The 27,588-nt window shown below is 47.3% G+C and overlaps 7 protein-coding genes across 7 annotated transcripts; 4 read left to right on the top strand and 3 right to left on the bottom strand.

The window, feature by feature from the left end:
* Positions 1-252: 252 nt before the first annotated feature.
* On the bottom strand, positions 253-2,593 carry EDB93DRAFT_1298639 (uncharacterized protein; the record flags this gene model as incomplete). The annotated part of the gene is made up of 9 exons (XM_041454646.1): positions 253-275; positions 333-605; positions 657-702; positions 758-811; positions 1,733-1,797; positions 1,864-2,021; positions 2,079-2,217; positions 2,269-2,466; positions 2,524-2,593. The coding sequence occupies 9 exons, from the start codon at positions 2,591-2,593 to the stop codon at positions 253-255; spliced, it is 1,026 nt and encodes a 341-aa protein (XP_041305047.1).
* A 5,697-nt stretch (positions 2,594-8,290) lies between these two features.
* On the top strand, positions 8,291-10,950 carry EDB93DRAFT_701086 (uncharacterized protein). Its single transcript, XM_041457146.1, has 8 exons — positions 8,291-8,600; positions 8,654-8,764; positions 8,832-8,907; positions 8,964-9,928; positions 9,981-10,041; positions 10,096-10,475; positions 10,531-10,571; positions 10,621-10,950. Exons 1-8 carry the CDS (start codon positions 8,430-8,432, stop codon positions 10,727-10,729), a joined length of 1,914 nt encoding a protein of 637 aa, XP_041305046.1. The 5' UTR covers positions 8,291-8,429; the 3' UTR covers positions 10,730-10,950.
* Positions 10,951-15,237: 4,287 nt separating this feature from the next.
* EDB93DRAFT_700788 (aspartic peptidase domain-containing protein) lies at positions 15,238-17,890 on the bottom strand. The gene is made up of 6 exons (XM_041457145.1): positions 17,731-17,890; positions 17,643-17,675; positions 17,446-17,524; positions 17,208-17,394; positions 16,630-17,157; positions 15,238-16,578 (listed from the first exon to the last, which is right to left on the bottom strand). The coding sequence occupies exons 2-6, from the start codon at positions 17,666-17,668 to the stop codon at positions 15,398-15,400; spliced, it is 2,001 nt and encodes a 666-aa protein (XP_041305045.1). The 5' UTR covers positions 17,669-17,675; positions 17,731-17,890; the 3' UTR covers positions 15,238-15,397.
* A 2,000-nt stretch (positions 17,891-19,890) lies between these two features.
* EDB93DRAFT_1163449 (kinase A anchor protein) lies at positions 19,891-21,190 on the top strand. Its single transcript, XM_041450107.1, has 5 exons — positions 19,891-20,047; positions 20,105-20,121; positions 20,172-20,538; positions 20,592-20,650; positions 20,701-21,190. Exons 1-5 carry the CDS (start codon positions 19,945-19,947, stop codon positions 20,944-20,946), a joined length of 792 nt encoding a protein of 263 aa, XP_041305044.1. The 5' UTR covers positions 19,891-19,944; the 3' UTR covers positions 20,947-21,190.
* A 74-nt stretch (positions 21,191-21,264) lies between these two features.
* On the top strand, positions 21,265-22,088 carry EDB93DRAFT_1090209 (P-loop containing nucleoside triphosphate hydrolase protein; the record flags this gene model as incomplete). Its single annotated transcript, XM_041446261.1, has 5 exons — positions 21,265-21,318; positions 21,377-21,418; positions 21,485-21,682; positions 21,741-21,875; positions 21,933-22,088. The coding sequence occupies 5 exons, from the start codon at positions 21,265-21,267 to the stop codon at positions 22,086-22,088; spliced, it is 585 nt and encodes a 194-aa protein (XP_041305043.1).
* A 1,759-nt stretch (positions 22,089-23,847) lies between these two features.
* On the top strand, positions 23,848-24,610 carry EDB93DRAFT_1253048 (protein-tyrosine phosphatase-like protein; the record flags this gene model as incomplete). Its single annotated transcript, XM_041453378.1, has 2 exons — positions 23,848-24,231; positions 24,299-24,610. 2 exons carry the CDS (start codon positions 23,848-23,850, stop codon positions 24,608-24,610), a joined length of 696 nt encoding a protein of 231 aa, XP_041305042.1.
* Positions 24,611-25,797: 1,187 nt separating this feature from the next.
* On the bottom strand, positions 25,798-27,510 carry EDB93DRAFT_1090127 (NADH-binding subunit of NADH:ubiquinone oxidoreductase; the record flags this gene model as incomplete). Its single annotated transcript, XM_041446255.1, has 5 exons — positions 25,798-26,026; positions 26,073-26,203; positions 26,256-27,045; positions 27,110-27,273; positions 27,334-27,510. The coding sequence occupies 5 exons, from the start codon at positions 27,508-27,510 to the stop codon at positions 25,798-25,800; spliced, it is 1,491 nt and encodes a 496-aa protein (XP_041305041.1).
* Between the last annotated feature and the right edge of the window lie 78 nt (positions 27,511-27,588).

Here is a 27,588-nt window from a genome sequence, read left to right as displayed (position 1 = left end):
GGGATCAAGCTAAGGCTGATGCACATTGCAAGTCATATTTGTCCTGGGACAACATTTTGATCAGCCTATCACACATGCGCAGAGCACTGGGATGGTAACTGACATGCTCCAAACATACATACACTATACTGGGGCAAGTGCTATCCTGTGTGATCATGCAACCATTTCACCTGCTGATACTACCCCACTAGACCATTCAAGAACACATTTACTGCTAAGACATGTCAGCTCCACTCCGGAATACCATCTATGTTATGTTGCATTATCAGGTCTTGCTGAAAACAAGCAGATCAGCTGAATTGATGCCACAACATGATGGTGAAGAAACACACACAGTCGATTATTTAATGCAACTTCAAGAACAGTTTTGATCAACTCCACCTTTGCACGACAGTATGAAGATTCTCTCCTTTTTGCAGCAGTAGCCACAGCTTCTTCATAAGCCTGAACGGCAGCGCTCACACCTTTCCTAACAGCAGCTGCATGCAGAGATGCCATGTACTGCTCCAGAGCGACATAAAAAGAGGGAACATGTTTTTGCTGGTCCCAAATATAATGCCACTTGTCAAAAATGTAGAAAGAGTGTTCGAAGATAACAACAACGGCTAAATGATTAACAATAAGCAGGATCATTGCAATGTTGCCTCAAAATTTACCAGAAATGAGCTGAATGATGTTCTCCAAGGGCAATGAATGAGAGGGCTGGCAGATTTGCAACATGATAAATGTGTTACAATCTGTGACCAATTGAACATACCACAGAAAGTAACCTAGACTGTATCTCAACACAGTGATCATCATGAAGCTCATCCTATTGATGGATCAGCGATGTCGTTCACGAGCAAGGCTCTAGACTCACTCTCTAATGAAGAATGCGCAATTTCAGTAGTAAGCAAATCTCAAACTTGACAGAGGATCAGTACACTGACTTCCTGTCAGTAAATGGGTGATGACATCGGTGAGCAAAGCTAGAGCTCAAATGAGGATGGGGATGGAGACGTACTCGCTGTCAACAGATCAGTGATGTCGTTGGTGAGTAAAGCTCGAGCTCCATAGCAGATGAACATACTCACAGTCTGTCAATGGGTATCAACAACCTCATTGGTCAGTGATACTCCAATTTGACTACAGGTCGATGTGCTTATGCCCTGTGAATGGATAGACGATGTCTTCAGTCAGTATGGCTCAATTCTTAATTTAAATGGTGGATCGACCAACTCACAATCTGTTAATGGAGCAGTAATGTGTTTGGTCAGTATGCCGTGAGGGCGACGTAGAATCGATACACCCACATCCTGACAATAAATGAGCAATTGCATCGGTAAGACCATGCAGAAGGTCGATCACACTCACAAGCTGTCAATGGATCGATGATGCCTTCGGTTAAGAGCTCAAGGTCAGTAGAAGATCAATGTACTAACCTCCTGCAGATAGTGTAAAGAATGCTTGAATTTGACAAAGAATCAATGTGCTCATGTTCTATCAATCGATCAAAGGACGATGACTTGATTCAGGAAGGCTCATACAGAGGATCAACACACTCACAAGCTGCAAACAGTGGGTAACAGCATCAATCAGTATGGCTTGAGCTTGAATGAGGACCGAGACACTCACATCCTGCAAACGGTGGGTGACGACCTCAATCAGCATGGTTCAAGCTTGGATGATCAACACACTCACAGCTTGCGAATGATGGGCAACAACATCAATCAGCATGGCTCGACTCACATACTGCGAACAGGGGGACGACATGCTCAACATAGCTCAAGCTCAAAGGAGGATCAACAGACTTACACTCTGTGAACAGTTAGCAACGACATCGATCAGCATAGCTTGAGCTCCAATGAGGATTAACAGACATACTGCTTGCAAGTAAATGTCCAACATTAATGAGAACAACCTCCAAACTTTGCGATAATCTTACAGAAATATGTGGAAACCAGGCGCCCATTTTTGCTATGATTGCCTTTTGACCTCCGGATGTTGTTGTCTCTGCAGGATCAAGATGTTCCAAGAGTGTTCTAGACGGTATCAGCCACGAACACTTGCAGCAGGTAAACGAGACAATGAGTATTTACTTCTCAATTGCATATCTCATGCAGAGCTCCAAGATGGTTTGCTGGGTGGAGACAAATAATTGCTTCAGTACTTCATTATCCAGAGCTGCAGCTGTGTGTTCAATCAGCGGCCCACAATCTGCACCCTCATTATCCATGCCTAATGGATCAACAGTCATCATGTTCAGAAATCAACCATCAAACTGCTTACTAGGAAGGCATACATAAGCTTTTGGAGGCCTTGGGACATCCTTGAGAAAATTCAATTGTGGCCCATTAGCAAATGACTCTTCAGCATGTTTTGGGGCCAGTGCTTTAGCGTCTTTCCAAGATGTTCCCATACTTTTCAGTTGTGTGTATGCAACGTTGTAGAGGTAATCAAACTTTGTGAACAATACGATCACCGGAACTGAGAATTATGATTCTGCGTATCAGTCAAAATCAAGGGTCGGATGCGAAATCTTACTGCTTCCAGTATCGCACTGAGAGAAAAATTTGACTTCGCCTGCGGTGAATGACCTGCTTGCCTCATCCATTGGGATGCAGTACCTATGTTGAAACTGTAAGCTAGCGCATGCCGTGAGTGATGAGTTGCAACTACCAGATTGCATGGAGTTGATTTCTCATTCTGGTTTGCTTAGAACGGTCTGCAATAAATTCCATGACCTTGTTGAATTCTGATTCACTGCCCGCCTCAAAACCGCAAGAGTTGTGAAAGATAAATCCCGGGTTGCTTCGAAAAACCATTTCATTGTTGATATCGTGCTCTCCACGCTGAGAGAATGTCAGTTCATTTTCATCAAATAAGAGCACACCTTACCTCTCTAGTTATCATTAAAACTGCAAGATCAATCTGATATTGATGAGTCACTATCACCCTCCTACAAGCGTTGTGATGCCCACCTTTTGCCCAGCACTGTTGTATATTTCTGGGTTGTCCCGTGTGTTGCAGACCCTCCAGAAGATGGTAGTTGTTATGACTTGGATGGTATCTGTTGGCGACGCTCAAACAGAGCGTGTGTCATCAACGGTCGAGGATGTCCTTGGGCTAGCCCAAGGTTAGGGGTCTTACTTGGCAAGGCTTCAGCAAGTAAGATTTGATGCCTATGTCCAAATCAGGTAGCTTATGTCAAGCAGATGCTAGACAATAAGTGGTATCTGCCAAGGCTTACGACACCCGAAGGTTAATCGTAAGATCGTCGTTAATTTAGAAGGACAGAAGTCCGACTAGTTAACAGGGGGGCTTTGCTCATTGACGAAGTCGATGAGTAAAGATCGAGACTAAAGACTTATCCGCGAAGAGCGAATAAGAAGATAGAATATAGACTGCTGGCTAGGCAGAAAGGATTACTCTGGTGAGAGTAGGAGGTCAAGAACCAAGTAGATTCAAGTTAAGGAATATGGTACATGGTAGCGAGTTTATATAGAGGACAGGAAGCGTATTAGTGGGTGATAACTCGTACTACCAAGAAGAGTAAGCGGTAAAGGGTAAGACCATAAAAGGGAAGCACGTTCGAGGTGAGACACGAGTGAACCTGAACATGCAGATAAGAAAATGAGTCACAGATTGGAATAAGAAGTGAAACGCGCAGGGGCACGATCATGCAGCTGCGGAACTAAGTATAAGTGCACATGTGTGACTGCGCATTGAGTCATAGATCAAGAAAGGGAAATGGGTGAAGGGGATGTGTCGTGCATCGTATCATAGGTTACCGTCCGGACGGTAAGAGGACTATCCACAGGATCAGTCAGTTGGTGAAATGGAGCATGGGTATGCTTCGTCAGCAAAAGGATCCGGCCAGATGTACTGGCTTTGCTGCAACAACAGGTAGAGGGCGAAAGGGAATGCGAGGATGACCAGGATAACGAGAGTGAGGTCGGGGTAAGGGTGTGATGCAAGGGCTGATACGAGGAGGATGAGGAGAAAAATGGTAGGGGCCCAAGCGTCTAGATGTTCTTGTAACAGTAGTCTTTCCTGCATTCGCTCTTCCTGCAATGAGGACTCTAAAGCAGTGGATTTTTTCTCTTATCCTTGAAGGATCCATGAGGGAAAACAAATGTAACTTACGGAGAAAGCCTCAGTATTATGTGAACCCAGCAAAAGCCAGGCTGCAGCATAAGTAGTAGTCTTTTAAAGTGATGCTGTGTGATATGGTCACCAGTGTGCACTGGTACTAGTAACTACAAGCCATCAGGAAACCGGCGAGAAGGTTTTTGTAGATATAAATGACAACTTCAGATTTTGACTAAGTACTTAGGTGTTCGAACACCTCTTAAAGCTGATTGATATTAATGGTACAGCAATCACACGGTCCTTTGTACACCCCTGCTCGTTTGTACAATCATTATTCTCCACTCAATTTTTCAGCAATCCTTATCAAATTTAATGCCATCATATTCCACTGTTATCCCTCTACAAAATGCACCCTAAGTCGCAGTACTTCTGACCAGCAGAAAAATCTCAAAGTGGTTCAAGCATTGGCTGACTGAAGAAGGCATTGGTGGGAAGGCGAAGGAAGTTCAAGGTCATAGGCATCTGCTGACATTCATCGATGGCCCGAGGACGTGTCTTGGAAAAGATTTTGCGATCATGTAATTTAAGGTGAGTGATGTGAATCAGCCAGTTTAGACGTTGCTCACTGCGATACAGACGGTTTTATCGGTTTTGGTGAAGAGCTTCACATTTGAGATGCGAGATGGACTGGATACTCCAGTTGAAATTGTAACGCGAATTTTACCTCGTCCACGGGTTGTTGGAGAAGATGGTATTGGAATACCTTTGAGAGTTCATCGATACAAATAATTGGTCATGCTGCACCAGATTTTACCAGAGATTTTTCTCTGGCTTATTCGTGACGAACCATGGATTGTATTCAGATCGGAAGGAGTGTGGGTGATTGGTGTCATGATACTCATTCCTTGATATTGGCCCTCTCTCCAAGGGCCATGCTCTGATCATCCCTAAAGGTGCGTCAGTCGTGACCACGGAATTCGAAGGGGCAAAAACGATGATGTGTGAGATCTTAAAGCGCTCATAGCCCATCAGGAAAACCCTCTCATGTAAATTTAGATACAATTGCATCTAACTATTACAAATTAGACGGATTATGCATTGATCCTGGCCAAACTTTATTGCTGATTTTCAATTAGCCATATGCATACTTTTGCTGCTAATTATAGAGCAATTTGACGTGTTCTAGCTTTTACATACCCTAGGAACCAATTGTATCACGACGGAAACGCCTGCAAGTAATAGTAAGTCAAGAATGTGTACGTGACGTACATCCTATTTTGCGACAACATTCGTCTGTAGTCTCCCATTCGTATTCCTCTCGATAAAACTTCTCAACTCTGTCGCTGTGCTGTGAGGCTCGGTGCAGGTTCAGATGATGAAGCGATGTGTTACGGATGGGGATGAGAGTCCTAAGATTCGAGCAAGCCTGAGAAGAGATTTGCTGGCAGGCTATGTCACTATGATGCAACAGCGAATACGTTCCTGCAGGTTTGTAAGGAATGTCACTCTACAAGAGCCTAGCCACGGACACCGGCTATGGAATTCTCTTTGTACCAGTTCGAAGTACTGCTTATGGAACTCCTTTTGTCCTCACTCAGATAAATAGTCGGTCCTTACTTTGTGTAACTCCGTTGAATAGACTCCCTCTCACATTCTCTCATGGTCCGAATCATTCCCCGTCGAACTCAATAAGAAGCCTTACAGGTTCTACTGAATTGAAACCATTTGAAGTCAATAACAAATCTGCCAGGACTGTGCCAAGAATAATATGCAGGATATAAAAGCCAGTCGTCGACCTACAGTTTTTCCATCCCCAAAGATATCATTCGAGAACCCCCTCAGAAAATTCTATATTACCTCGTGAAGAATGCGTTTATCCATCCTCACTGTTGTTGTTGCTTTAACAGCATCTATGGTTGTGGGTGCATGTTACCACGAAGGAAAAACTTGCGTAACAAAAAAAGATTGCTGCAATAACATGGATTGTGCAGATAATGTGAGCATACCCAGGTTGCTGTGTAACCAAGATTAAACCGTGACTCACCTGCGCGCCTTAGGGTAACGGCAAGAAGTGTGGAAATTGAACCGGTAGCCCAAGTCGCATGTCGCGACAGTGAGTCATGCTTCTGCTTTCATTTTGATATCCTAGTTGATGGTGCAATACTCAGTTGGAGCCAATCGAGACGGTTGTTTTTAGACATATGTTCATACTGCTCGACAACGTGGATATTTGAATTTATCTGAAAATGATCAACCGTGTCCAATATTGCTCGTGGTCCACTAAGCTTGAATCAGAGACACTGTCGAAGCGCGATCATTACTGTTGGTGATTAATATTGGGAGGCTATACGAAGATGGGACGCACTGAGCAGGTTGAATGTGTTCGTCTAACGTTGACCTCGAAGTTTGGCTCATGGATCTCTGCCTTGATGGAACCAACGAGACGCCGATCGCAATTCGTGACAGACGTTTTTATTTTCTGATATGCAGTCAAAGCCCAAGTTCACATGGCGGCATGTACACCGTGACTGCTAAGGACTGAGAGCGGCGCACCAGCCTAAGAAAGAATAACATGAACATAGTTCAAGTTTAGCACGAAGCCTGCAGGTCATGTAGAACTGTGAGCAGCTGGAGCGAATGTATACTCTGGGCTCCTAGTTTGCTGTGATCTTGTGGAAACTGCCGCGGCCAGAGACAAATTTTTAAGCTCTGTGGGAAAAATGTACTTCACTGATGGGCCTAGCAGACCGCAATAGGAGCATTGAATGTAACTCTTAAGTAAATTTCATCTTATGGAACCTTTGATGAAGTTGATGGACGAGTGCTCTCTTGATCTCATCAGGCAATATTGATCCAGGACCGCAAGATGTCTCGAGTCTGAGGTGCATTTGCTATGTTCGACATTCCGCCGGGCAGGAGTGGTTTGGCAGAACCAGCTGGTAGGACTCGGATGTTCTGCCCACAAGATTACATGACCAAGCTGTTAATGATATATCCAAACTGCGGTGCAACAAAAGAGAAAAATGGTATTGACCGAGTACAAATTGGAAGTATCGACAGGAAGTACCTTCGACTCTCGCGTTATGATGCGAGTGGCATGATCATCCATCGACGAGTAGCAGAGATTCGGACTGTCTGGATTTCGAGTAATAATATAAGTTGCCAGCAGGTTCTACCAAATGTATGCCATCTGACAGCAATACCAATTCTGCCAAATCGATCAGAACTGTGCTAATAATGGTATGCAGGGTATAAAAGCTGATCGTCAACATACAGTGATTCCCCATCCTCAGAAGATTCCATGTCACCTCGTATAGAATGCGTTTATCCATTCTCTCCGTTGTTATTGCTTTGACAGCATCTATATTTGTGGGTGCATGCACGCCCGAAGGACACCCTTGCGAAAAATAAAACGACTTCTGCGATAACATGAATTGTAAAACTGATTTCGTGAGTATACGCAGGTTGCTGTGTAACTAGTATTCAACCATGACTCACCTGCGCGCCTTAGCATCGTGGAGAAAAGAGTTGCCGCACACGGTCTCGTGGAAATTGAGGCAGCAGCCCAAGCAGCATGTCGCGACAGTGAGTCATGCTTCTGCTTTCATTTTGATATCCTATTTGATGGTGCAATACCTAGTTCGGAGCCAATCGATGCAGTTGTTTTTGGACAAATGTTCGTACTGCTCGACACTGTGGATGTTTGAATTTATCTGAAAATGATCAACCGTGTTTGACCTTGCTGGTGGTCCACAAAGCTTTAGTTCGAGACACTGTCGAAACGCGATCATCGCTGTTGATGATTAATGTTGGGAGGCCATACGAAGATGGGACGCACTGCGCAGGTTGAGTTTGTTCGTCAGGGATGAAACCATTAGATCTAACTTCAATAATTACCAGAGATTCTTCCTAAACTTGAATATAGCTATGGAAGGTCATCATTAAAATCTGAACTTGGGGATAGTATGAGTTATCGGTATGAGGGTTGAACTCAACCGTGGGAAGATAGAGTTTCCGTGTGCGCAGTGACTGCGTCCATCTGACCCTAACACTAGGGCCAATAGTTTGTACACCGACCATAATGATACTATACGCATACTAACACTATGTCCTGATTGTAATTACAGGTAACCAATCGGGCTAGATCCCCCCATTACAGGGACTCCTTGAATGCCGTTTTGCCAAGTAGCGCGAGGGCGCCGAGGAACAATAGTTTCGTATGCTGTGCCTCGGAACATTTTGCTGTCGAGGTCCAGGTTCAAGACAGGATAGTAACGACGGACACAGAGTTGCGCCCTTACATAGCCCCATGGGCGATAAAAGGGCGCACTGGATGGTATAATTTTATTAGCAAAGTCATGTCTTCTACCACCATCCCTATTCACTCCGTCCCCAGAAACAATCCTGCCCCACCAACCAGAGAGAACCAGTACAGCCAGCGCGAGCGTCCGCTATCCTTTCAGCCTCGCTTTGAGGAAGATAATACTCATCCCTTCAATAACTATGGCTTTCCGGAGCCAGGTATCCAGGTACTCATAATATTTTTCCTTATTCTTTCAGCAGAACTTTGATCTTTTCAAAGTCCCCAAGCGCTCGCCAAGTTGTGGCAAAAGATTTCCTCATCTCAGACGCAACATGGCAAGATCTCCAGATGGGAGTTCCCGACCTCGACTTCGTCGTCATAGGTTCAGGCGTAAGTCGTTGTTTGAGTTACTCCTTCAATGGTTGCACACAATCATATCACGTTTGCTATCATTCAGTTGACAGCCTTCGCGTTTATCGAAAACACATTGAAAAGGGACCCACGAAAGAAGATTCTTTGTCTTGAACGAGGAGGTGGGCAGTCTTTTGCTGCCATGTCTAGCATGCTGACCACTCTCTGCTTACCGCAGATTTTTGGCTCCCTGATCACTTCCAAAACTTGCCGCTCCCTTTTAAATACACTCTTGGCGGCCCAAGTGAAACATTCCCTTTCACTTTGTCCAAACAGACGTATGATAGCGATATCAAATTTGTACACGGCTCTTGCCCTTTCTTTGGTGGTCGTTCGACCTTCTGGTCTGCCTGGTCTCCAAGCCCGACTGCTGCGCTAATGCGCAACTGGCCCAACTCTCTTATCGACACCGCACAGAAGCCAGGGTTCTTCCAACTTGCGAGCAAACTTTTGCGAGTCACCAAGGCCACAGACATTGGTCCCCCATACGGAATGCTTCAACGTCAGATCGATCAACGATTGCAACCGGCAGTCGCTGGGGGAGACATATTCTCAGCGCAAGAGGTGTATCCTGCGCCCATGGCAGTCGCATCTATTGCGAAGACGACAACGATTCATTTCACCAAATTCTCTACGCCTGGCCCGCTTCTTTCCCTGTACAAGGAGCAGCAGAGGCATGTGCAGGCTGGGACCGGCGCTCCACTTCTTTTTGCAACAGAGACTGCTGTGCTATACCTCGGTGTCGACGTTGGATTCCCGCTTCCTCCTTCCAGTTTAGGTGATGAGCAGTCTGTTAAATTTCTCCGTACGTCTCGTGGGGATCTGCCGATAGCAAACAAAACGAAGGTCATCCTTTGTGCTGGGGCATTTCCGAACGCGACGCTCCTGCTCAACAGCTTCCGGGACAATAAGTATATCGCAAGGTCGGCGGGCAAAACGGTGACGGGCCATTTTTTGACACATGTCGTCGCTCGTGTAAAGAGGAGCGCTTTTCATGACCTTAACAAGGGGAGCATCGAGATTGGAGCGGAGTACTTGGCTGGTCAACACCCGACCTCCAAACTACAATATCACGTCCAGATCACCGCCGTCGCGTCGCCTGATCCAATGCAAGATGCTGAAGATGCTGCTCGATTCTGTCCAGTATGACATCCACTCTCTCTCGTCCATCCTCATAACTCATAGTTGTACATAGGATTTCGCCGGCACAGCCAGCGAAGAGCAACTTCGTGGATCGGAAGATTATGTCGTTTTCGGTGAGCATTTAGTGTCCCGTATGCCACGTGTTTGTATTTAATCCCTCTACTAAGTGTGTGCGACGCTCGGTGAACTCAGCGAGAACAACAGCAATTCCTTCTTCCGTTTGTCGAACCAGCCCCTGAGTGCGGACCCAACATCCAACTGTATCCTACAAGTCATGCTTGACGAGAAGGACTATGAGCTCTGGGACCAGATGGACAAAGCGACGGTTGACGCCATCAGGGCGATGGCTGGTAACAAGAAACATGAAGTCGAATGGTGGCATCAACCCAAGCCTTGGGACAAGCCTGGCGTTTGGAAGAGAGAGATTCCAGGCAAAGAGTCGGTTAGAATGGAGGGGATTGTGCATGAAGCATCGGTGCTGCCACTCGGTGATGGCGATGAATGCTGCGTCGACAGAGATTACAGGGTCAAGGGCATTTCAAATGTGGTGAGCATCCTCCGACGAGTCAAAATTTAAATCCTTCATGACTCTACCCGCAAAGTACGTGACTGGAGGAGCAATTTTCCCAACTTCTGGCTCGTGGTACGTTGTAGCTCTCGTACTCCCTCTGCTAGAATTCACGAATTTTCAGGAATCCCACTCTGACAATGTGTGGGTTTGCGCAAGATCTCGCGAGCAAGCTAACTGCTCGCAAACCAAATCCCAATGCATTGGCATCGGTCACGGACGAAGATGATTGAGCGACAAGGGCACATGCTGCAGACATTACAAGAACGCTGCGTCTATATTGTTGGGATGTAGGGTATGATTTTGCGTCACTTACTGCTTACAGAAGCTACTGTTATCGCCTCCCGATGTTGAAATATAATGTTATTTCAGTGTACTCGTGTAGAGTGCTGTCCTTGAGGTTGACGCTCCCAAGGTTCCGAATTCTGCTGATAGGAAAGGTATGTATCTGGCTTTTTCCGAGTGTTGATGACGTGCTTTTATGTAAATAGACTGCTGTCGACAAGTCATTACTCGTACTGATCAACTGGCACGCGTTTGGAGTGGGGCTGAACACGACGCTTCAAGGAGCACAGTTACTCATACTGACCATAGACTGCTTCGCACGACGTCGATAAGCCACGCGAGGCCAGCATCGACTATCAGTTTATCTTCAGAACGACAGGTTTGTTCTTCATGATAGCAGAGGTTTTGAACCAGGAGAAGAAGACAACCTCAAAACAGTCCACTCCGTTATGGTGGACCGACAAAATACACGGAAGGCTTTGCTTTGAGATACCACCATGCAGGCGCACGTTTTCTAGAGACGGGAAAGGAGGAATTCCCATTGAAACGTAGTAGAACACTGGGAAACGGTGAGTGAACCGATCACTATCTCTCTGCGACGTTGGAGCTCGCACTTTATCAAAGTTCCTGTCATCGTCGTTTTTACTAAATGTACAAGTGTGATAGTTTTTGAAGTTCAAATTTTATTTCTGCATTTTGTACAACAATAAAAACGTCTCCTAGATATCGAGAACCCCGATGTGTGATGACCTTCTTCAAATTCTCCTCCAGCCCCTCAAAATAGGAGCCACAGAACGCGAGAGGGCCTGTAACGATCGTGAGGCGGACAAAAAAATCCTCATACCTGTACCCTAAGACGAGTCCAGGAACTAATTCGTAATCACTCCTGATAGAATCCACTTTCTGGTCACTGAAGCATCGAAATGCATAGCCTACAAATAGTTTGAAATATGTACGATTTTTCTCGAGATATATATCACATATTCTGGCTTGTCTCGTGTGAAGTTGTAGTAGCCATCTGCCGGGCAGAATCGATTTGGCAGAACCGGCTGGTAGGATGTTCTGCCCACAACATTACATGACCAAGCTGCTAATGATATATCCTTACTGCGGAGCAACAAAGGAGAAAAATGGTATGAGATATCGACCGAGTACAAATTGGAAGTATCGACGATGTTATGATGCGAGTGACATAGTTGTCCGTCGACGAGTAGCAGATATTCAGACTATCTGGATTTCGAGTAATATAAGTTGCCAGCAGGTTATGACACAACGGCGAATACGCTCCTACAGGTTCTACCAAATTTATACCATCTGACAGCAATAACAATTCTGCCAGATCGATCAGAACTGTGCTAATGATGATGTGCAGGGTATAAAAGCTGATCGTTGACATACAGTGTTTCCCCATCCTCAGAGAGATCATTCGAGAACCCCCTCAGAAGATTCCATATCACCTCGTATAGAATGCGTTTATCCATTCTCTCCGTTGTTATTGCTTTGACAGCATCTATGTTTGTGGGTGCATGCATCGCCCCATCAAAGCCTTGCGAACATAAAAGCGACTGCTGCAATCACACGGATGATTGTACAACTGATTCCGTGAGTATACGCAGGTTGCTGTGTAACCAGGATTCAACCACGACTCACCTACGCGCCTTAGCCTGCTGGAATTAAGAAGTGCCTCTCATGGTCCGGTGCACGTGGAAATTGAGGCAGCAGCCCAAGCAGCACGTCGCGACAGTGAGTCATGCTTCTGCTTTCGTTTTTGTATCCTATTTGATGGTGCAATACTACCTAGTTCGGAGTCAATCGATGCAGTTGTCTTTGGACAAATGTTCATACTGCTCGAAGTACTGTGGATGTTTGAATTTATCTGAAAATGATCAACCGTGTCTAATCTTGCTCGTGGTCCACTAAGCTTGAGTTCGAGACACTGTCGAAGCGCGATCATCGTTGTTGAAACGTTGATGATTAATATTGGGAAGATGGGACGCACTGCGCAGGTTGAATTTGTTCGTCCTAGTACTAGGGGCCTAGGGCTGGTCACCGTACTAACCGTATACGGTCACGGCCGTACAACTTCAAGGGCTTACGGGTACGGCCTGTGCCGTACAGTATGTACAATGCATTCAATATGCTCGACGGTACTATTAGTACGGTACGGGGCATACGACCGGCACTGAGGAAAGACAAATGCGACTCACGGAGAAGCTTAGTGTAGCCTTATTAGCATGTGAACCCGGCAAAAGCCAGGTCTTTTAAAGCGATGCTGTACGATATGGTGCTAGTGGTACTACAAGAACGGTCACGGTTTCGTATCGTGAAACCAGAATTATCGCATCATCATCTTAATCACAACCTCCAATGATCCTAAAAAATCAGTATCGTCGACCTTTACCACAGCCGAAGGAAGGATCCATATCTGGCATCGAACCCCGGCTAAGTCTAAGTCGTGGATTAGCAAGTCGCTTCCGGTAGAACCTTGAAGCTCCAGCCTACCACTTCCGGCGAACAAGTGTCCTCAGTGAGCCAGGATGATCATAAAGTGCCATCCTTAAGGTCGACACTCCCAAGATTCCGAATTCTGCTGATAGGATTTAAAGGTATCTGGCAACTGAAGTGTTGATGACGTGCTTTCAAGTCTATGTGAATAGACTGCCGTCGACAAGTCATCGTCATCACTCGTGCTGATCAACTGGCACGCGTTTGGAGTGGGGCCGAACACGATGCTTCAAGGAGCACAGCTACTCATACTGATCATGGATCGCTTCGCACGACGTCGATTAGCCAGGCGAAGTCAACATCGACCATCAGTCCATCTTACTACATCAGAACGACAGGTTTCTTTCTTCATGATAGCAAAGGTTTTGAACCAAGAGAAGAAGACAACCTCAAATAGTCCACTCCGTTATGGTGGACTGACCATATACACGGAAGGCTTTTCTTTGAGATACTCCGTGCAGGCGCACGTTTTCTAGAGACGGGAATGGAGGATGTCCTGACATTGAGACGTAGTGAAACGCTTTGTAAGTAAATCAATCACTATCTCTCTGCTACGTTGGAGCTCGCACTTAACCAAAGTTCCCGTCATCATCGTTTTTACTAAATACGATATGATCATCGATTGCATGAAGCAAACTCTGGATGAAACCTCGCAATGAACTGACCGACGAAGCCATCAAGCAACTCACCAAAGAAGTCGAGCTGCAGTATACCTGCATTCGACCTCTAGAACAATTTTCAGGGCTTAAGATTCCCCACGCTACGATCTCTAGTGTGTACCAATACTCTGACAGATTCATGCGTACCTCTGAAGCGTAATATGGCAGCCGAACAAGACTGTAAGGAGACACCTGATCCAAATAACTGAAAACTGGGTCAGCCAGCATTCTGGGCCCGAGACTGCAGTGATGACCTCGATCACTCAGTGAGTACATTTTGGACTGAAAACAAAGGTATCCATTGAGTGAGTCTTGCTTGCTTCATTCTTGTATGGCGACTTACGCGGCGCCAGGGTTGGCAAGAAAAGTTTGTCCCAGTGTCGCGTTGATAATTACTGAATGCAATCTAAATCCTCGTGTCTTGCAGGATATTCAAGTTGCAAGGCGCTTGCGTCATGCCCAACGTTTGAGAACTGCAAGATGTAGAATTTTCTGTGCTTCACACTGACATCATCACTGTCACGCACGGTGTGTAACTTCTACGACCCTCATCATGTGATGGCTATCTTGTTCGTCGTCATCGCATCCGCCCTAACGTGATTTGTCCATGATACTTGCACAGCCAAGAGTTCAAACTTCAGAGCAATGATGAACATGGTTGATAAGATAGAAGTTGGACCTACAGCTGATCCCGCCAAGACCATGTACGTCGTTCTTTCACATTACGGTGACAGGCGAATTGAATTATCATCTCATAGAATGTTTACAAGACTTTTGGATTATCCATGGTGGGCGCTATGGCGGGACCTGCGGCTCCCATCGTAGTACCAATCGATTCGCACCAAATGCCGTACTCATCGTATGGGTTCACGGTGAGTAGATGTCGTGCGCATCACGTGAGAAAGGACATCAACCTGACACGCAGAGACTTACTCGCTTGTCGTTGGTTTTTTTTCGGGGTCCCATTTCGAGGTAATTTCTACTACTTGGCCCTTCAACTGCTAGGGTCATTTGTCCCCTCAGGTCATATGTCTTGGGAAGCTCGAGGTAGGATACAGACCAAGGCGTTGTCGGTTCAATGTGAGGTACTAGTTGGACGTGCTGTGCCGTGTCCAAAGGCGCAGTTGAGTTGAAGCGACAACTTTCGCCAAGGAAGCCAAGTATAGGACCAGTCGCGGAGTGAGAAGTAAAGATTTTGATAATATATTCGCTCCACATACAAATGATGTACAAGTAGATCTGCACCAATGGGCTTGACTGTATTATACTTATATGAACACGCACGATCGTCCAGGTAATGAGCCCATACAAAAAAGTCCAGATGAGTAACCATGCACTAGTATACCACATATATCCAAATATCAAAGAGCGTCGGTAGAGATGTGCGTGAGATGAAATGAGATCTGAGATGGAGAGCAGCAATGCTGTCAATAAAGTCCACATCCAGGTCCGTCAACGAATGTCGACATCAACGGTATCAGGATGCTCGTGTGATGTCGGAAATCGCCATGGAGTGACGGCTTCATCACGCAAATCCAAGGACGATAAACTCCTGTCGGCGCTGTCGCTCTGAGGTAGGTTATGGCGTAGACCATCAACAATTTGGCTCCCGCGTGCAACGGTGCCAACGCCTGCCATACCTACCCCAGACTCCCCAAAGTCATCATCACTGCTCTGCGAGCCGCTGCTTCGGCGATGCCGGTCTGTGAGTAAGGGAACAGATGTGCTTTCCGGTAGGCCACCAATTTCATCCGACGTTCGTCGATGGTTTGGGGTCGAAAACTCGAGGGAAGTGGGAGTATCGGGCAAGGGCGCATCAGTGCCTACAATCGTGTCTCGATTTCCAGCATGAGGATCCCAAGGATTGCTCAGGTCGAATATTGACGGAGGCGAGTGATCGTATTTGGCTTTCCATTCTCCAAACTCTTCGACGGGATCGAGCTCAACACGGGTCCCGTTTGAGTCAAAAGTATACTGGGACACTTTCTCTTTCCTCGCAGTATACGCAAGCGTCCTGAGAGTACTAACAGCGGCATCATCGCTTGACTGCGAATTCCGCCTCGTGAGCCGGTATGCCCCATACTCGCCTTCGCCTTTCTTCCCTACATCCGTGTCAACCATCCCTTGTCTCTTCCACTGCCGCCGTGTCATGAACCATTTCAGGCCGAAAAGTGCGACGCATAGTGCAAAGAAGCCGATTAGACCAATAAGAACTTCGAGGCCCACTGACATCTTTGTATCGTTCGAAACGACGACCTGTTGTGGCTGTGCGCCGTCAAGCGGCTGATTGAGGACACGCACGTTGTTGAACTCATCGAGCGCTTGAGTTATATTCGTGAGTCCCATGAGTCCGAGTGTTGGGCGGATTCCAGTATAAACAGACATGTTAAATGGTGAGGGTTCGTACGCAAGCACGGTGTAGACGTTGCGCATGAAAGGAACGCCGAGGACCATGTCCCCGACATCGGAAGTGGGGGTAAGTTGTGAGTCGTCAGCTTGTATAAGACCAATGCAGTACTGTGAGTTGTCCTGCCCAGATGGCTCGCTGGTGAGGTCGAGTGGGTGGATGGGTAGCTCGGGTTGGCTGTCGAGAGTGATAGTCATGTTGAGTGGTGTTGTACAAGGGACATAGTCTAACAGACAGTCAGCTTAGGAATTACGAGCTAAGGCGAATAAATACGCACAATTACCATCCGAGGCTGGGCTTATGCCGAGTGCGCCATATATTCCGTTTGCGATAGACGATGTCGTGATGATAAATGGCACTCCCGAGTCGAGCAGTGCAGTGGGAAAGGCAGCACCAGTGACAGACCCGGTTAGTACTACAGGACGTGCCTGACCATTGACGTAGACCGTAATGGCTCGAACATTGGTTTTCCAGAATAATATGCCAACGCCCTGGCTCACAAGCGTCGAATACTGGATTTTTGAAGGATCTGGAACCACAGACGAAGGATGCATACCAATTCCAAGAAGTGATGGAAGTGCATTCGAACCAGGACGGGCAAAAGTGAGGGAGAAAAACGGCCGCGAGGGTGCTGTGGAGGCGGGGGTCATGGAGAACAGATTTGAGGAGAACGACGCGCCATCTGGGTTATTGTTCGTAGTCGGGGGAATTGTTTGCTCGATGATCGAATTGAGAGGAAGAGCGAGACCAAGGATGCCGTCAAAATCTGAGCTAAGAGGCTCATTAGATACCATGTTAGCAGCGGCTATGAATATGGATAAGCATAATGCAATTAAGGAATTACAGAAAACAAACCCAGCGCTTGATTCTGCACGCTGTATGTTCCAAGCTGGACTGTATCCCATACTATGGGCCCGCTGACGGATCCAGAGAGGTAACTGATGGTAAAACTAGCGCCAGTTGGCGTCGAGGAGGTTGGATCGTATAGGCGACCATCTGTGGATGAGCACGAGGCAGTTGAACACGACTTTGATGCGATCCACTGTATTTTTAGGGATCAGAAAGGCTGTGTTGCCAAGGAGGCATGACTCACAAGGTCTGATGATCCTGTATCAACCTGAAGGGAAAGGTTTTGCTGTGCTGAGCCTACTAACACGGGCAATGTATAGGCACTATATTCAAGCGATGAGTATAGTGAAAAACGAAATCAGAAGGTAAAAAATTTAACCCCTTGAAAGAGGACCTCCGGGGCGAATAGAATAATCCGAAGTTCGTAATTCAAATACTCACACTGAATCGTAGCTAGTGATCACCATCTCTAGGCTTAACACCATGCCATTAGCACCACCTGTGCCCTCGTCTCGAGCACGTTGCTTGCCTTCCGCCCTGGAAGATACACGGGCGCCTTTGAGTAGGGACATCGTTCACAAAGAGGATAGAAGTAGCGGCCTGAAAGCTCAGGGGTGACGGTGAGCCTGAGCCGCGAAATATAGTGGATTTGCAGAGAGGGAGGGATAAAGGAAGGCCCGGATGAGATTTTGAATGTCTAGATGAAAGCCGATGAGGACATGCAAGCTTGGTGGTACCGATAAGTGCGCTTGATAGTCGTCCTTAGCTGAGACGTAGGTTTAACACAACACGAAAGGGAATGAATGAGATGGGGAAGAACTAGCGGGGATAACAGGACAAGGTAAAGAATGAGGCGATGCCAGTGACTGCAGATTTCAGGATACTGTACATAAAAGATCCGTCAATAGGTAACAATGTCAGAAAAAGACGCCCAAAAGTTGGTACTCGATTTTGAACATACCAACGCGTAAAAAAAAGTCAACCAGACTTCCTGCTATTGAGATTGTGTCGAGACGTGTTAAAAGGCGCGCTCACCATCCCCCCGACGCATTTCGGGCCCGACAGCGTTGCGCTTTGCAGCGACCCTGCATGATCTACTTTAGGTACTTTATTCGCACACTTCAGCGTCCACACACAGCTTTTACCTCTGCTTATTATTATTATGTCGTCAAGAGGATTAAACTTGGCGCAAATCCACGAGCTTTGCGTGCTCCCCGTAAGGAGCAACCTGTGGACGACTCACGACGAGGAACTTGCTAGTAAACCGGTCGATCGATCGATCGAGCTCGAGCTGAAGCTTGAAGTAAGGCAATGGTGCTCTAGAGCAGGAAAAAGCCGTGCAGAAGTTGATGATCAAAACAGAGTTGATACTAACCGCTGTCAGCCTGTCAGCGGCTCCCTCACCCCGCGATCATCTCCAACCTTTGGTTCGTTTAAATGGATCCTTGGATAGATTTTTTATACCGCCAGCAAGTACAGCCGCTGCGCAACGCGCAACGCAATATTAAGACTGCACGCTGTGCTCCGCATCCAGTCACCCTTATCGCGATATGTTCTATTTCGACATAAAGTTGGGACGGATCTAGACTTCAAGTCGTACCTGAACAGCATTTGTCGAGAAATCAGTGGCAGACAGATACATAGGGTCCAATCATGATGCGTTGATGATTAAACTTTGCACACGGTGGGCTAAATTGCTGCAAATGACCGTGCTCTACCTATTGATTGATTGCGGAGGACAGGTCGGCCTTGATTGAGTACCGCACTGCAACCTCTTACCGCTGGCTTGGTGCTGTAAATCCATGGATACCTAGCAACGCGTTTACCGCGAAACAGCATGCCAAAATTGTCGATTTCTGGTAATTTGCGAGAACTGCTCCACCGCCTCGAACCAAAGTCAAGGTTGGTAACTTACCAGCTATTGGTTTAGGAAGCGGCATGCACGCACCACTATATCAGATGAAGATACAACTCTTATACAAACGGCTCCCACCAATCCGCAAAGTCGATAAGGACATTGCAACGTTGTCAAAGTGTCCGTTTTTTTTTTTTTTTGAAATAGAGCAGTCGGAGATTGTAAGGTGCGCTCACCTTCGATGGGAACCATATCCTGCTCTCCTCATTACTAAACATCGATACAAAGAACGACTGACTCATGGCGGTACCACAGGAACAATTCGGAAATAGATCTTCAACACGTTGAGAGCAGGGGCTGGGCTATGATCAGATCTGTTTGTGACATACACGCATGATAATCATGACCGACTCGGAGAACGCGCGTAAAAATACTGCGTTCAGTCAAACAGCTCTTATCGCTGTAGTTACTTCCCTAGTAGTAGCACCGTTGATCAAGAGCTCGTCGCGTCAAGTAGGCCGCCCTACTAACCCTGAAGCTACGCTCTTGTTTTAGTTTGGGTCTATAGAAACGGCGCGATAAAGTCGCTCACCAGCCTGACAAATTGATAATTGACTTCTTGTCCTTGCAAGTGGTGAATTGGAAAATTAGAAATGACCGGCCGTTCAACGTCCCACTGACCCTAATTTGGACATCTGGAAACCTTGGAATTTCTCAAAAATCACAGAATTTACTTGTGAGCAGGGATCAGATCAATGATGGTTTGTCGGAGGAACGGGACGAACAGACCGAACAACCGCTCAACAGAATTTAGGAGACGATTCGGCATTTCCCGTCGAGTCTTGACTCCTTACTAGTTGATCAGTTTCTTCGCCTAGGTTATCCTGCATGGCTACGAAATACACCGCTACCAGGGCAAGCGCTTCGACCTCTCGTCGTGGACAGTTTTCCTCTGGAACAAGCCGTAATCCTCAAGTGCGGCCTACGCATTGTCCGTGGGCTTCCACTTTTTAAATGCAGTATACATGCTCAGTGTGTAACCTCCAAGTCATATCCCTGCCCATCGTAAGTACCGATCTTTCGATAATAAGAAATCCACATCAATGTAGAACTAGGGACACCACGTGCAATTGCAGCAATCGGTAAAGTCGTTCACGGATGGCTTGCTTAACCGTGAGCCTGCGTTCCCTGGCGTCGATCGCGGTATTGTTATCGCACCTCGTCGTCTGCATTTGACACTAGGAGTGATGACTCTTGAAAATCCACTGGTTTCCTCGGGAAGAACTTTGGAAGATGCACTGGCATTGCTATCCACATTGAGAACTCGCATCATGGAATTATTAGATGGACATGGTCTCTGCATCCCTCTTACGGAGATGAACATCATGAAACCCGATCGCGGGAATGCAGACAACGCGCATGTTCTTTGGTTAGGCCCTTCAATGGACACATCAGACGCGCAGCGCCTCAAATCTGTCAGCGGTGCGTCGATTCTCGTCCATGTTGATTATATTCGCGTATCAACACTCTTCCAGAATTTGTGAACAAGGCATTTTGCGACGCCGGGTTTATTCAAGATCGTCGTCCTCTCAAGGTTCGTAACTCATATTCCCAGATAAATTCACCTTAGTGGCCCGGAATCAGCTGCATTGCACGATTCTCAACACTACGTATCGCAAACCACGGCAGCCGTTCTCCTATAATGCAATTATGACGTCGCCGTTTATTCGCGAGTTTGTTCGTACTCCGCTAGATTCGCATAATTTTCGGGACCCCGTGAAAGTGGAGTTTGGTACTTGGAGCGTTGATGAAATACAGATATGCAAGATGGGAAGTTATGGACCCGAAGGCGAATACGTGAGTTGCGGGTGCTGTTCGTTGGTGTCATAGGGTCGATTTATGACATGTGGTGCCAAAATTGTTCAGCACCCACAGCCGAGGCTCGGCTCTAGACTGCGGGTCGCTATGATATGATAGATACTTTAAGTACTAGTGGCAGTAATGCTGTGGCTTACGACGAGAAAGGGCTGCTTTGAAAGGAAGTTAGGTCTCACGCACAGGCCTACACCTGTGGCACAGCCCATTGTGTGGCCATTGAAAGAGCGATTAAAAGACCGACTTGTATCATCGTGCGACTCTTGTCTCGCTGAACACCATCATCCAGGAGCGCCCGTACATCCACGCAATCCTACTTTCTACGTTCGAATAATGGCTGAAATCAGGAGGAAGCTTGTTATCGTCGGTGATGGTGCTTGTGGAAAGGTACGCCCCTTAACTTGCACGCGGGACAAAACAAGGAAGGAGCTCATATCATTAACAGACGTGTTTGTTGATAGTTTTCTCTAAAGGAACGTTCCCTGAGGTATTTTCCATCAGTATCGTCAGCCGCTTGTCTGGCTAATTATTCGCTTGATTCGTGTGCACATAGGTCTATGTTCCGACCGTCTTCGAGAACTATGTGGCAGATGTGGAGGTTGATGGAAAGCACGTCGAACTTGCGCTATGGGATACGGCAGGGCAAGAAGACTATGACCGTCTCAGACCTCTCAGTTACCCAGACACCCATGTCATTCTTATCTGCTTTGCTGTTGACTCACCAGACTCTCTGGACAATGTTCAAGAAAAGGTACGTTTGGCCAATGAGCAATGCCTCATTCGGTCCTGACGGCATCTCCCGAAACCAGTGGATTTCTGAGGTGATGCACTTCTGCGCCGGTCTTCCCATCATTCTTGTTGGCTGCAAGAACGACCTCAGACGTGACCGACGAGTGATTGACGAGCTCAAGAAGACGAGCCAGAGACCGGTAACTCCTGAGGAGGTACGTTTTTGTTTTCTTGCTCGCCAATTTCTTTGGATGATGTGTTCACTTTTTCAGGGTATGGCCGTAGCGAACAAGATTGGCGCGAGGCATTATCTCGAGTGCTCGGCCAGAACAGGCGAGGGCGTTCGCGAAGTCTTCCAATATGCTACAAGGGCTGCACTTCTTAGCCGGCCCAAGAATAGCAAGAAACACCACTGCGTGGTTGTGTAGACTATTGTGTCTTACTTTCCACCTCGCCGCACCACGCCGCTTCTCTGACTACACCCTTGCCCCTGTCAAGAGTCCATACCCTTCACGACTAGTTGTTATTAGCAATCTTCATGATCTGTCCTTTCCCTCTCGCTCTATTTTTGCGTGACCGGACACGTGTGCGGCCTTGTCAGTATTTGACTCTGCATTGATGTTTCCTTTGCTTTTCAGTTTTGAATGAATTCAAGTAGGATTGCATGGACCTTTGGTAGTAGGTTCTATATCCACGCTTCTGCCTCATATTCCGCTTCGAGTTTGAGTCGCATGCTACAACGGTCCTTGTCTCCGATGTTCCAGGAGTGCAAAAGTGCCGAGTTGAATTCTGAAGGTATTGTGAATCACACGTCGGGCTTCCCCTTGATGAGGTCTTTGCTCTCTAGACGACGCCAAGGAGACCCAGTATTGCGAGACGCCTACTGGGATTGATGATATGACAGAACTGGACAGCATATCCGTGCATGCGAAGTGCAAATTGTACGAGGTCCGCCTTCTTCGACATGAAATTTAATTTTGTCATGTCCGTACATTCGCATGCAGAGGCACATTATAGAATAGTACGTATTCTTCGTGTTCATTTCTTATTTCCAGACATTGCCTATGCAGAGCGAGCTTCTTGCGATTGTCGGGGGTGGCCATGACATCGAGGGAACGACTACTGACGAGGTTAGTTGCCTGACCGAATTTATTGCACCGTTTCCATATCTTGCGTGACTAATCAAACAGCCTGTGGGGGGTTATACAAGCCGTGTGAGTGCAGGCCCTAGGTTTAGCTTCATCGCGAGAATCGGAACCGATAGCAGTTCGGCTGAAGTGGACCGTTCGTATACTGGATAAGCCCAAGCTCCTGCCGGACACGTGAGATACGCACCCGCCGGATCAAGTCGAATGCCTCAGATATCAGAAATTGAAATAATCAAGAAATCTCAAGCGCCTATACGCCGCCGACGCGTTCTATGCTTCCGGGAAGCATTCAAGGTGGAGTTTTATGCAAGTCTACTCCGGCAGTCTAACAAGTACTTGCAGACCTGGCTCCGACAACCGGATGGACCACAAGCAGGTCGGGGTGCTTATCGGATCTGTTTCAAGTACTCCGAGACTCTAGTGTTGATATTTGAAACATCAACTGCCTCATGATGTCGGAGCTTTGATGCTATCGCACTTCAGGTTCCGAGTGCATTACATAACATAATATAAGTGCAGAGATATACCGAGAAGCCGGTACATAAACGGCAGCCTCGAGGGATCAGCTTTACTCTACTTTATACCTTTCGCGGAGAGATGAGGTTCCTGTGGCCTGCTCCGCGGCACGTCGCCTCCGAATGATCCTGGACATCGGAGTGCTTGTGTCTAGACGCTGATAGACGGTTTTTGTCTCTAAGTTTGAACCCCATTAAAGTTTCGAGGTGGCCTCGAGTGATGGCATGAGTACCTTTTTGAGGAGAACCAGTTGATGTGATCACGAGGATCAATCACCCGGTTCTGTGTGGTCTGGAGGCAAGAATTACAAAAAGACAATTCGGACTCCAAAACAGGAAACAGCATCGATTATCTGTACCGTCATCCAAGTATTAATGCAGCTCCACCATCCTCCTAACATCGCTCCACTGACCATATTTTGTCTGTACATCCCGCCAAAGTACTATATATCTTCATCAGAACAGTGTCTGTGATCATCACTTTTCCTGTCTGATCTCCACCCTCACCGTCCTATCATCAAATCATGATTCGCTTCGAGGGCATGTCCCCAGACGTCATGGAGGCAATTTGCACGCCCATGCACCAGATCCTGCCTTTTCAAATTCAATCCCAGTCAATGATTCAATCCGTGGCTCACGTCTCCAGTTCCCAGCCCGGGTTCTTATATCTCGGTTCCATGTCCGCAACGATGGATCGCGAGTTGCTCGCAAAACATCATATCACTCACATCGTACAAGTGCTCGATGTCCCCTGGCTTCCCATATCAGAAAAGGACGGCTTTCGGTGCCTCCGCATAGACATTCTTGATAAACCATCCGCTGACCTTCGTCCGCATCTCGAAGGTGCATGTCAGTACATCGCTAACGCGCTGCAGAGTGGTGGGAACGTTCTAGTGCATTGCCAGCAGGTATGCCCCTTTGCTCGAATTTTTATCCAACATCAAGCCTGATGCACTACGGTCTCGTACCCAACAGGGCGTCTCACGCTCTCCAGCCATAGTCATCGCTTATCTCATCCATGACCTCGGAATGTCATACGATCAGGCATACGCTCTAGTCAAACGTCGCAGACCCTGCATTAATCCCAACCCTGGTTTTGTTGCTGGTCTTCGCGCATGGGAAGAGAAATGGAGAGCGTCCGCGCCGCCGCCGCCGCCGCCACAATTGCGGAGGTTCAATACCTCCTATGCACCCCCAGCAACCTCCACGCTTGTCAGACCGCTCGCGGTCGTCCCAAATCTCTCCAGGGGTACGAGTTTCAGCGGTCACTGCAAATCTGGGTCATGATCTTCTGTGGCTATCGCCATGGGCATGGTTACGATCAGCCCATATCGGCGCCGTCAAAATCGGTGCCACAAAAATGATTGCAAAACACCATGATGTTTGCACGTCCCAGATTCCTCGTTACTTGCATATCCTCCTCTTGTGTTCATCGTTCCTATCCATCGTTACGAGCATCGTTTCACAAATACGCATCACCATCGTTTTGCTATCCTTGCTTTTTCAACCCTGCACTGCTGTCCCGGCGTACGCCATACCCCCCATCTACTTCGTGCATACCCCATACTTTGTTTTGTTAGGGCTGGGTATTATCAAGCTTTGTTTTCTCTTCAGGTAGTGGAATTTTAGGGGATCCGGTCGTCTTGTACATTCCTGTGATTAAAAAAGTTGCTACGCATAACCGAAACAATTCTGACCTGTTTGCAAATTGTATCTACCTCAGAAACACGCCTTATCAGACGTTTGAAATCAAGTTTTGGTCCTCATGATCTATGATATAAGGAGAAAAATATTTGCATCGTCACACATCGACGCAGCACCTGGGTATGAGATTCTCGAATCCGTAAAAGTAAATCTGTACCGACATCACTGCAAAAGTCATTTATCGTTTGATGATGCCTAGCCCCTTTGACAGGCAGGATGCACATCAGTGGTACCTTGCACGTCGTTGTACAGATCAAGGTCTGCGCAATGTTCCGGTGCCTTGAGTTGGTCTAGATCAAGGAAAGAAATTTCTGCAGCTCCGGTTGATGCTGGCTAGTCTAGATCTGCCCCCAGGTAGCGGTACACAAAGGAAACACCAATGCGCATCAGCATCGACACAGTAGCCACCGAGTCGCTGGCAAAAATGCAAGACTTGCATGCATGAACATGGCCTTAAAAAGGTGCTCATTGCCAACCGTCACGACTGCTGGGCGTTGCTGTCTTAATTCAATAATCTGGTTGGTTCCCTGGAGGCTGATTGTCAATCTGTCAATGCCGCAAAGGGAGAACATCATCTTAACGGAATCTGACAGAACCGATTACTGTCATAAACATGAGTGCTTAATTACGTACTTTTAGCAACTCAGTAAACACGTTATTCACATGTCAACAAGTCAAGACATCGTGGTTGCTTGTGGCCCATCCCTGTTGGCTGTTAAGTGTCATTTCGCACATTGGACGGGCATAGTGGACTAAGGAACAAGCGCAGATCATACTCTATCACCGGGCTCAACTAAGTTAGCACCTAGGTTATCGGGTATTGCAAGGCTTGGATCTGCGTCGTGTATCATACGGCCACCAAACATCACACCACCATGAGAAGCACGGAAAGCATCGATACGGGCTTCCACTTCTGGGCGGAAATGGCGCATGAGACCCTGAATGGGCCAGGCAGCAGCATCACCGAGAGCACAGATGGTCCGGCCCTCTACTTGTTTACTGCAAAGAACAGTGAGTTGAGAAAAGCTGTATAGCGATAACTTACGTGAGCTCAAGGAGCATATCGATTTCACGTCTATGAGCGCGGCCTTCCACCATACGATTCATCATGTTCATCATCCACGTTGTGCCCTCCCGGCAGGGCGTACACTGCCCACAAGACTCATGTTTGTAGAACTGGTGAAAAGTTAAGCATAGTAGAGGCATAGACAAAAGATGAAGCCCGTACTGAAGAGAACCGTGCAATGGCAGATACAATGTCCGTACTTTTGTCCATTACGATGACGGCACCCGTCCCGAGACCCGATTGTGCGTCCTTCAAAGAATCATAGTCCATCAGAACTTCCGAGCACTTGTCGATAGGCAGGACTGGGACGGAGCTTCCACCAGGAATGATACCAAGTAAGTTATCCCAGCCACCTCTGACACCTCCACAATGCCGCTCGATAAGGTCTTTCAGCGGTATGCTCATCTCCTCTTCGACAACACAAGGGTTGTTAACGTGACCACTGATGCAGAAGAGTTTTGTGCCCTGATTGCGCTCACGGCCGAAGCTGGCGAACCAAGACCCACCACGACGGCAGATAGTAGGCGCCACCGCCACCGTCTCGACATTAGCGACAGTGGTGGGGCATCCGAACAAGCCAACATCTGCAGGGAAAGGTGGCTTTAGTCGGGGCTTGCCTTGCTTTCCCTCGAGACTTTCGATCAACGCAGTTTCCTCGCCGCAAATGTATGCACCAGCTCCGCGATGGAGGTATACGTCAAATGAATAACCGGAACCGCATGCATCCTTGCCGATAAATCCACCTTTGTACGCCTCAGTGATAGCTTGCTGAAGGTGAGAGGCCTCCTGGAAAAATTCTCCACGAATGTATATGTAAGCTGCGGTTGCGTTCATGGCGCGGCCGGCAACCAGACAGCCTTCCACCAGTTTATGTGGGTCACCACGAAGAATCTCGCGGTCCTTACAAGTTCCCGGTTCTCCTTCATCGGCGTTGACAACTAAGTAGCGGGGCCTGCGCAAAAATGACAAGTGAGTACCGAACCGGGCGAAACGTTACACATCAAGAACATAGATACCGTTTGTCCTTTTGCCAGTCTGGCTTGTTCATGAATGACCATTTGAGACCACTTGGGAATCCGGCACCACCCCGACCTCTGAGCCCCGAATCCTTGATTGTTTGAATGATCCAAGAGTCGCCCTTCAAAAGAATGTCTTTCGTGCGATGCCAGTCACCACGAGACTATCAGAAACAGCAAAGACGAATGAACACGAAATAATTGCATGAGGACATTGGACTCACCAAGGCGCCCTTGATACCATGGTCATGTCTACAATATGCATTTGTGAAAATGCGGTCCTGGTCTTTGAGACCGCCGTATCGGCGAACAGGCGTGTCAGCAACAGTTGCAAGACTACGCCTGATTGAAATATTTGCTTTCCGCTGGATTCCAGCGACCGATTTTGAGGCTTTGAGCATATTATTTGAGCCCGTCGCTGTCGTCGGCGGTGACGAGTCTGAACCAAGCCAAGACTTCGAGTTCGGAACGATATGTGT

This window comes from Suillus bovinus, assembly GCF_016758785.1.
Source record: "Suillus bovinus strain UH-Sbo-P2 chromosome Unknown EDB93scaffold_53, whole genome shotgun sequence".
NCBI lineage: Eukaryota > Fungi > Basidiomycota > Agaricomycetes > Boletales > Suillaceae > Suillus > Suillus bovinus.
This window is presented reverse-complemented; position numbering and strand designations above follow the sequence as displayed.

Excerpts from the sequence above, each read along its gene's own strand:
- EDB93DRAFT_700788 (XM_041457145.1), bottom strand. The coding sequence starts at position 17,668 with ATGGTGATCACTAGCTACGATTCAGT. Across the intron at positions 17,395-17,445 it reads ATACAGGATCATCAGACCTT|TGGATCGCATCAAAGTCGTG; the intron begins GTGAGTCATGCC and ends CTAAAAATACAG. Across the intron at positions 17,158-17,207 it reads CGTGCAGAATCAAGCGCTGG|CCGCTGCTAACATGGTATCT; the intron begins GTTTGTTTTCTG and ends CCATATTCATAG.
- EDB93DRAFT_701086 (XM_041457146.1), top strand. The coding sequence starts at position 8,430 with ATGTCTTCTACCACCATCCCTATTCACTCCGTCCCCAGAAACAATCCT. Across the intron at positions 10,042-10,095 it reads GGAAGATTATGTCGTTTTCG|TGTGTGCGACGCTCGGTGAA; the intron begins GTGAGCATTTAG and ends CCCTCTACTAAG. Across the intron at positions 10,572-10,620 it reads TTCCCAACTTCTGGCTCGTG|GAATCCCACTCTGACAATGT; the intron begins GTACGTTGTAGC and ends ACGAATTTTCAG.
- EDB93DRAFT_1163449 (XM_041450107.1), top strand. The coding sequence starts at position 19,945 with ATGGCTACGAAATACACCGCTACCAGGGCAAGCGCTTCGACCTCTCGT. Across the intron at positions 20,539-20,591 it reads GCGCCTCAAATCTGTCAGCG|AATTTGTGAACAAGGCATTT; the intron begins GTGCGTCGATTC and ends ACACTCTTCCAG. Across the intron at positions 20,651-20,700 it reads AAGATCGTCGTCCTCTCAAG|CTGCATTGCACGATTCTCAA; the intron begins GTTCGTAACTCA and ends GCCCGGAATCAG.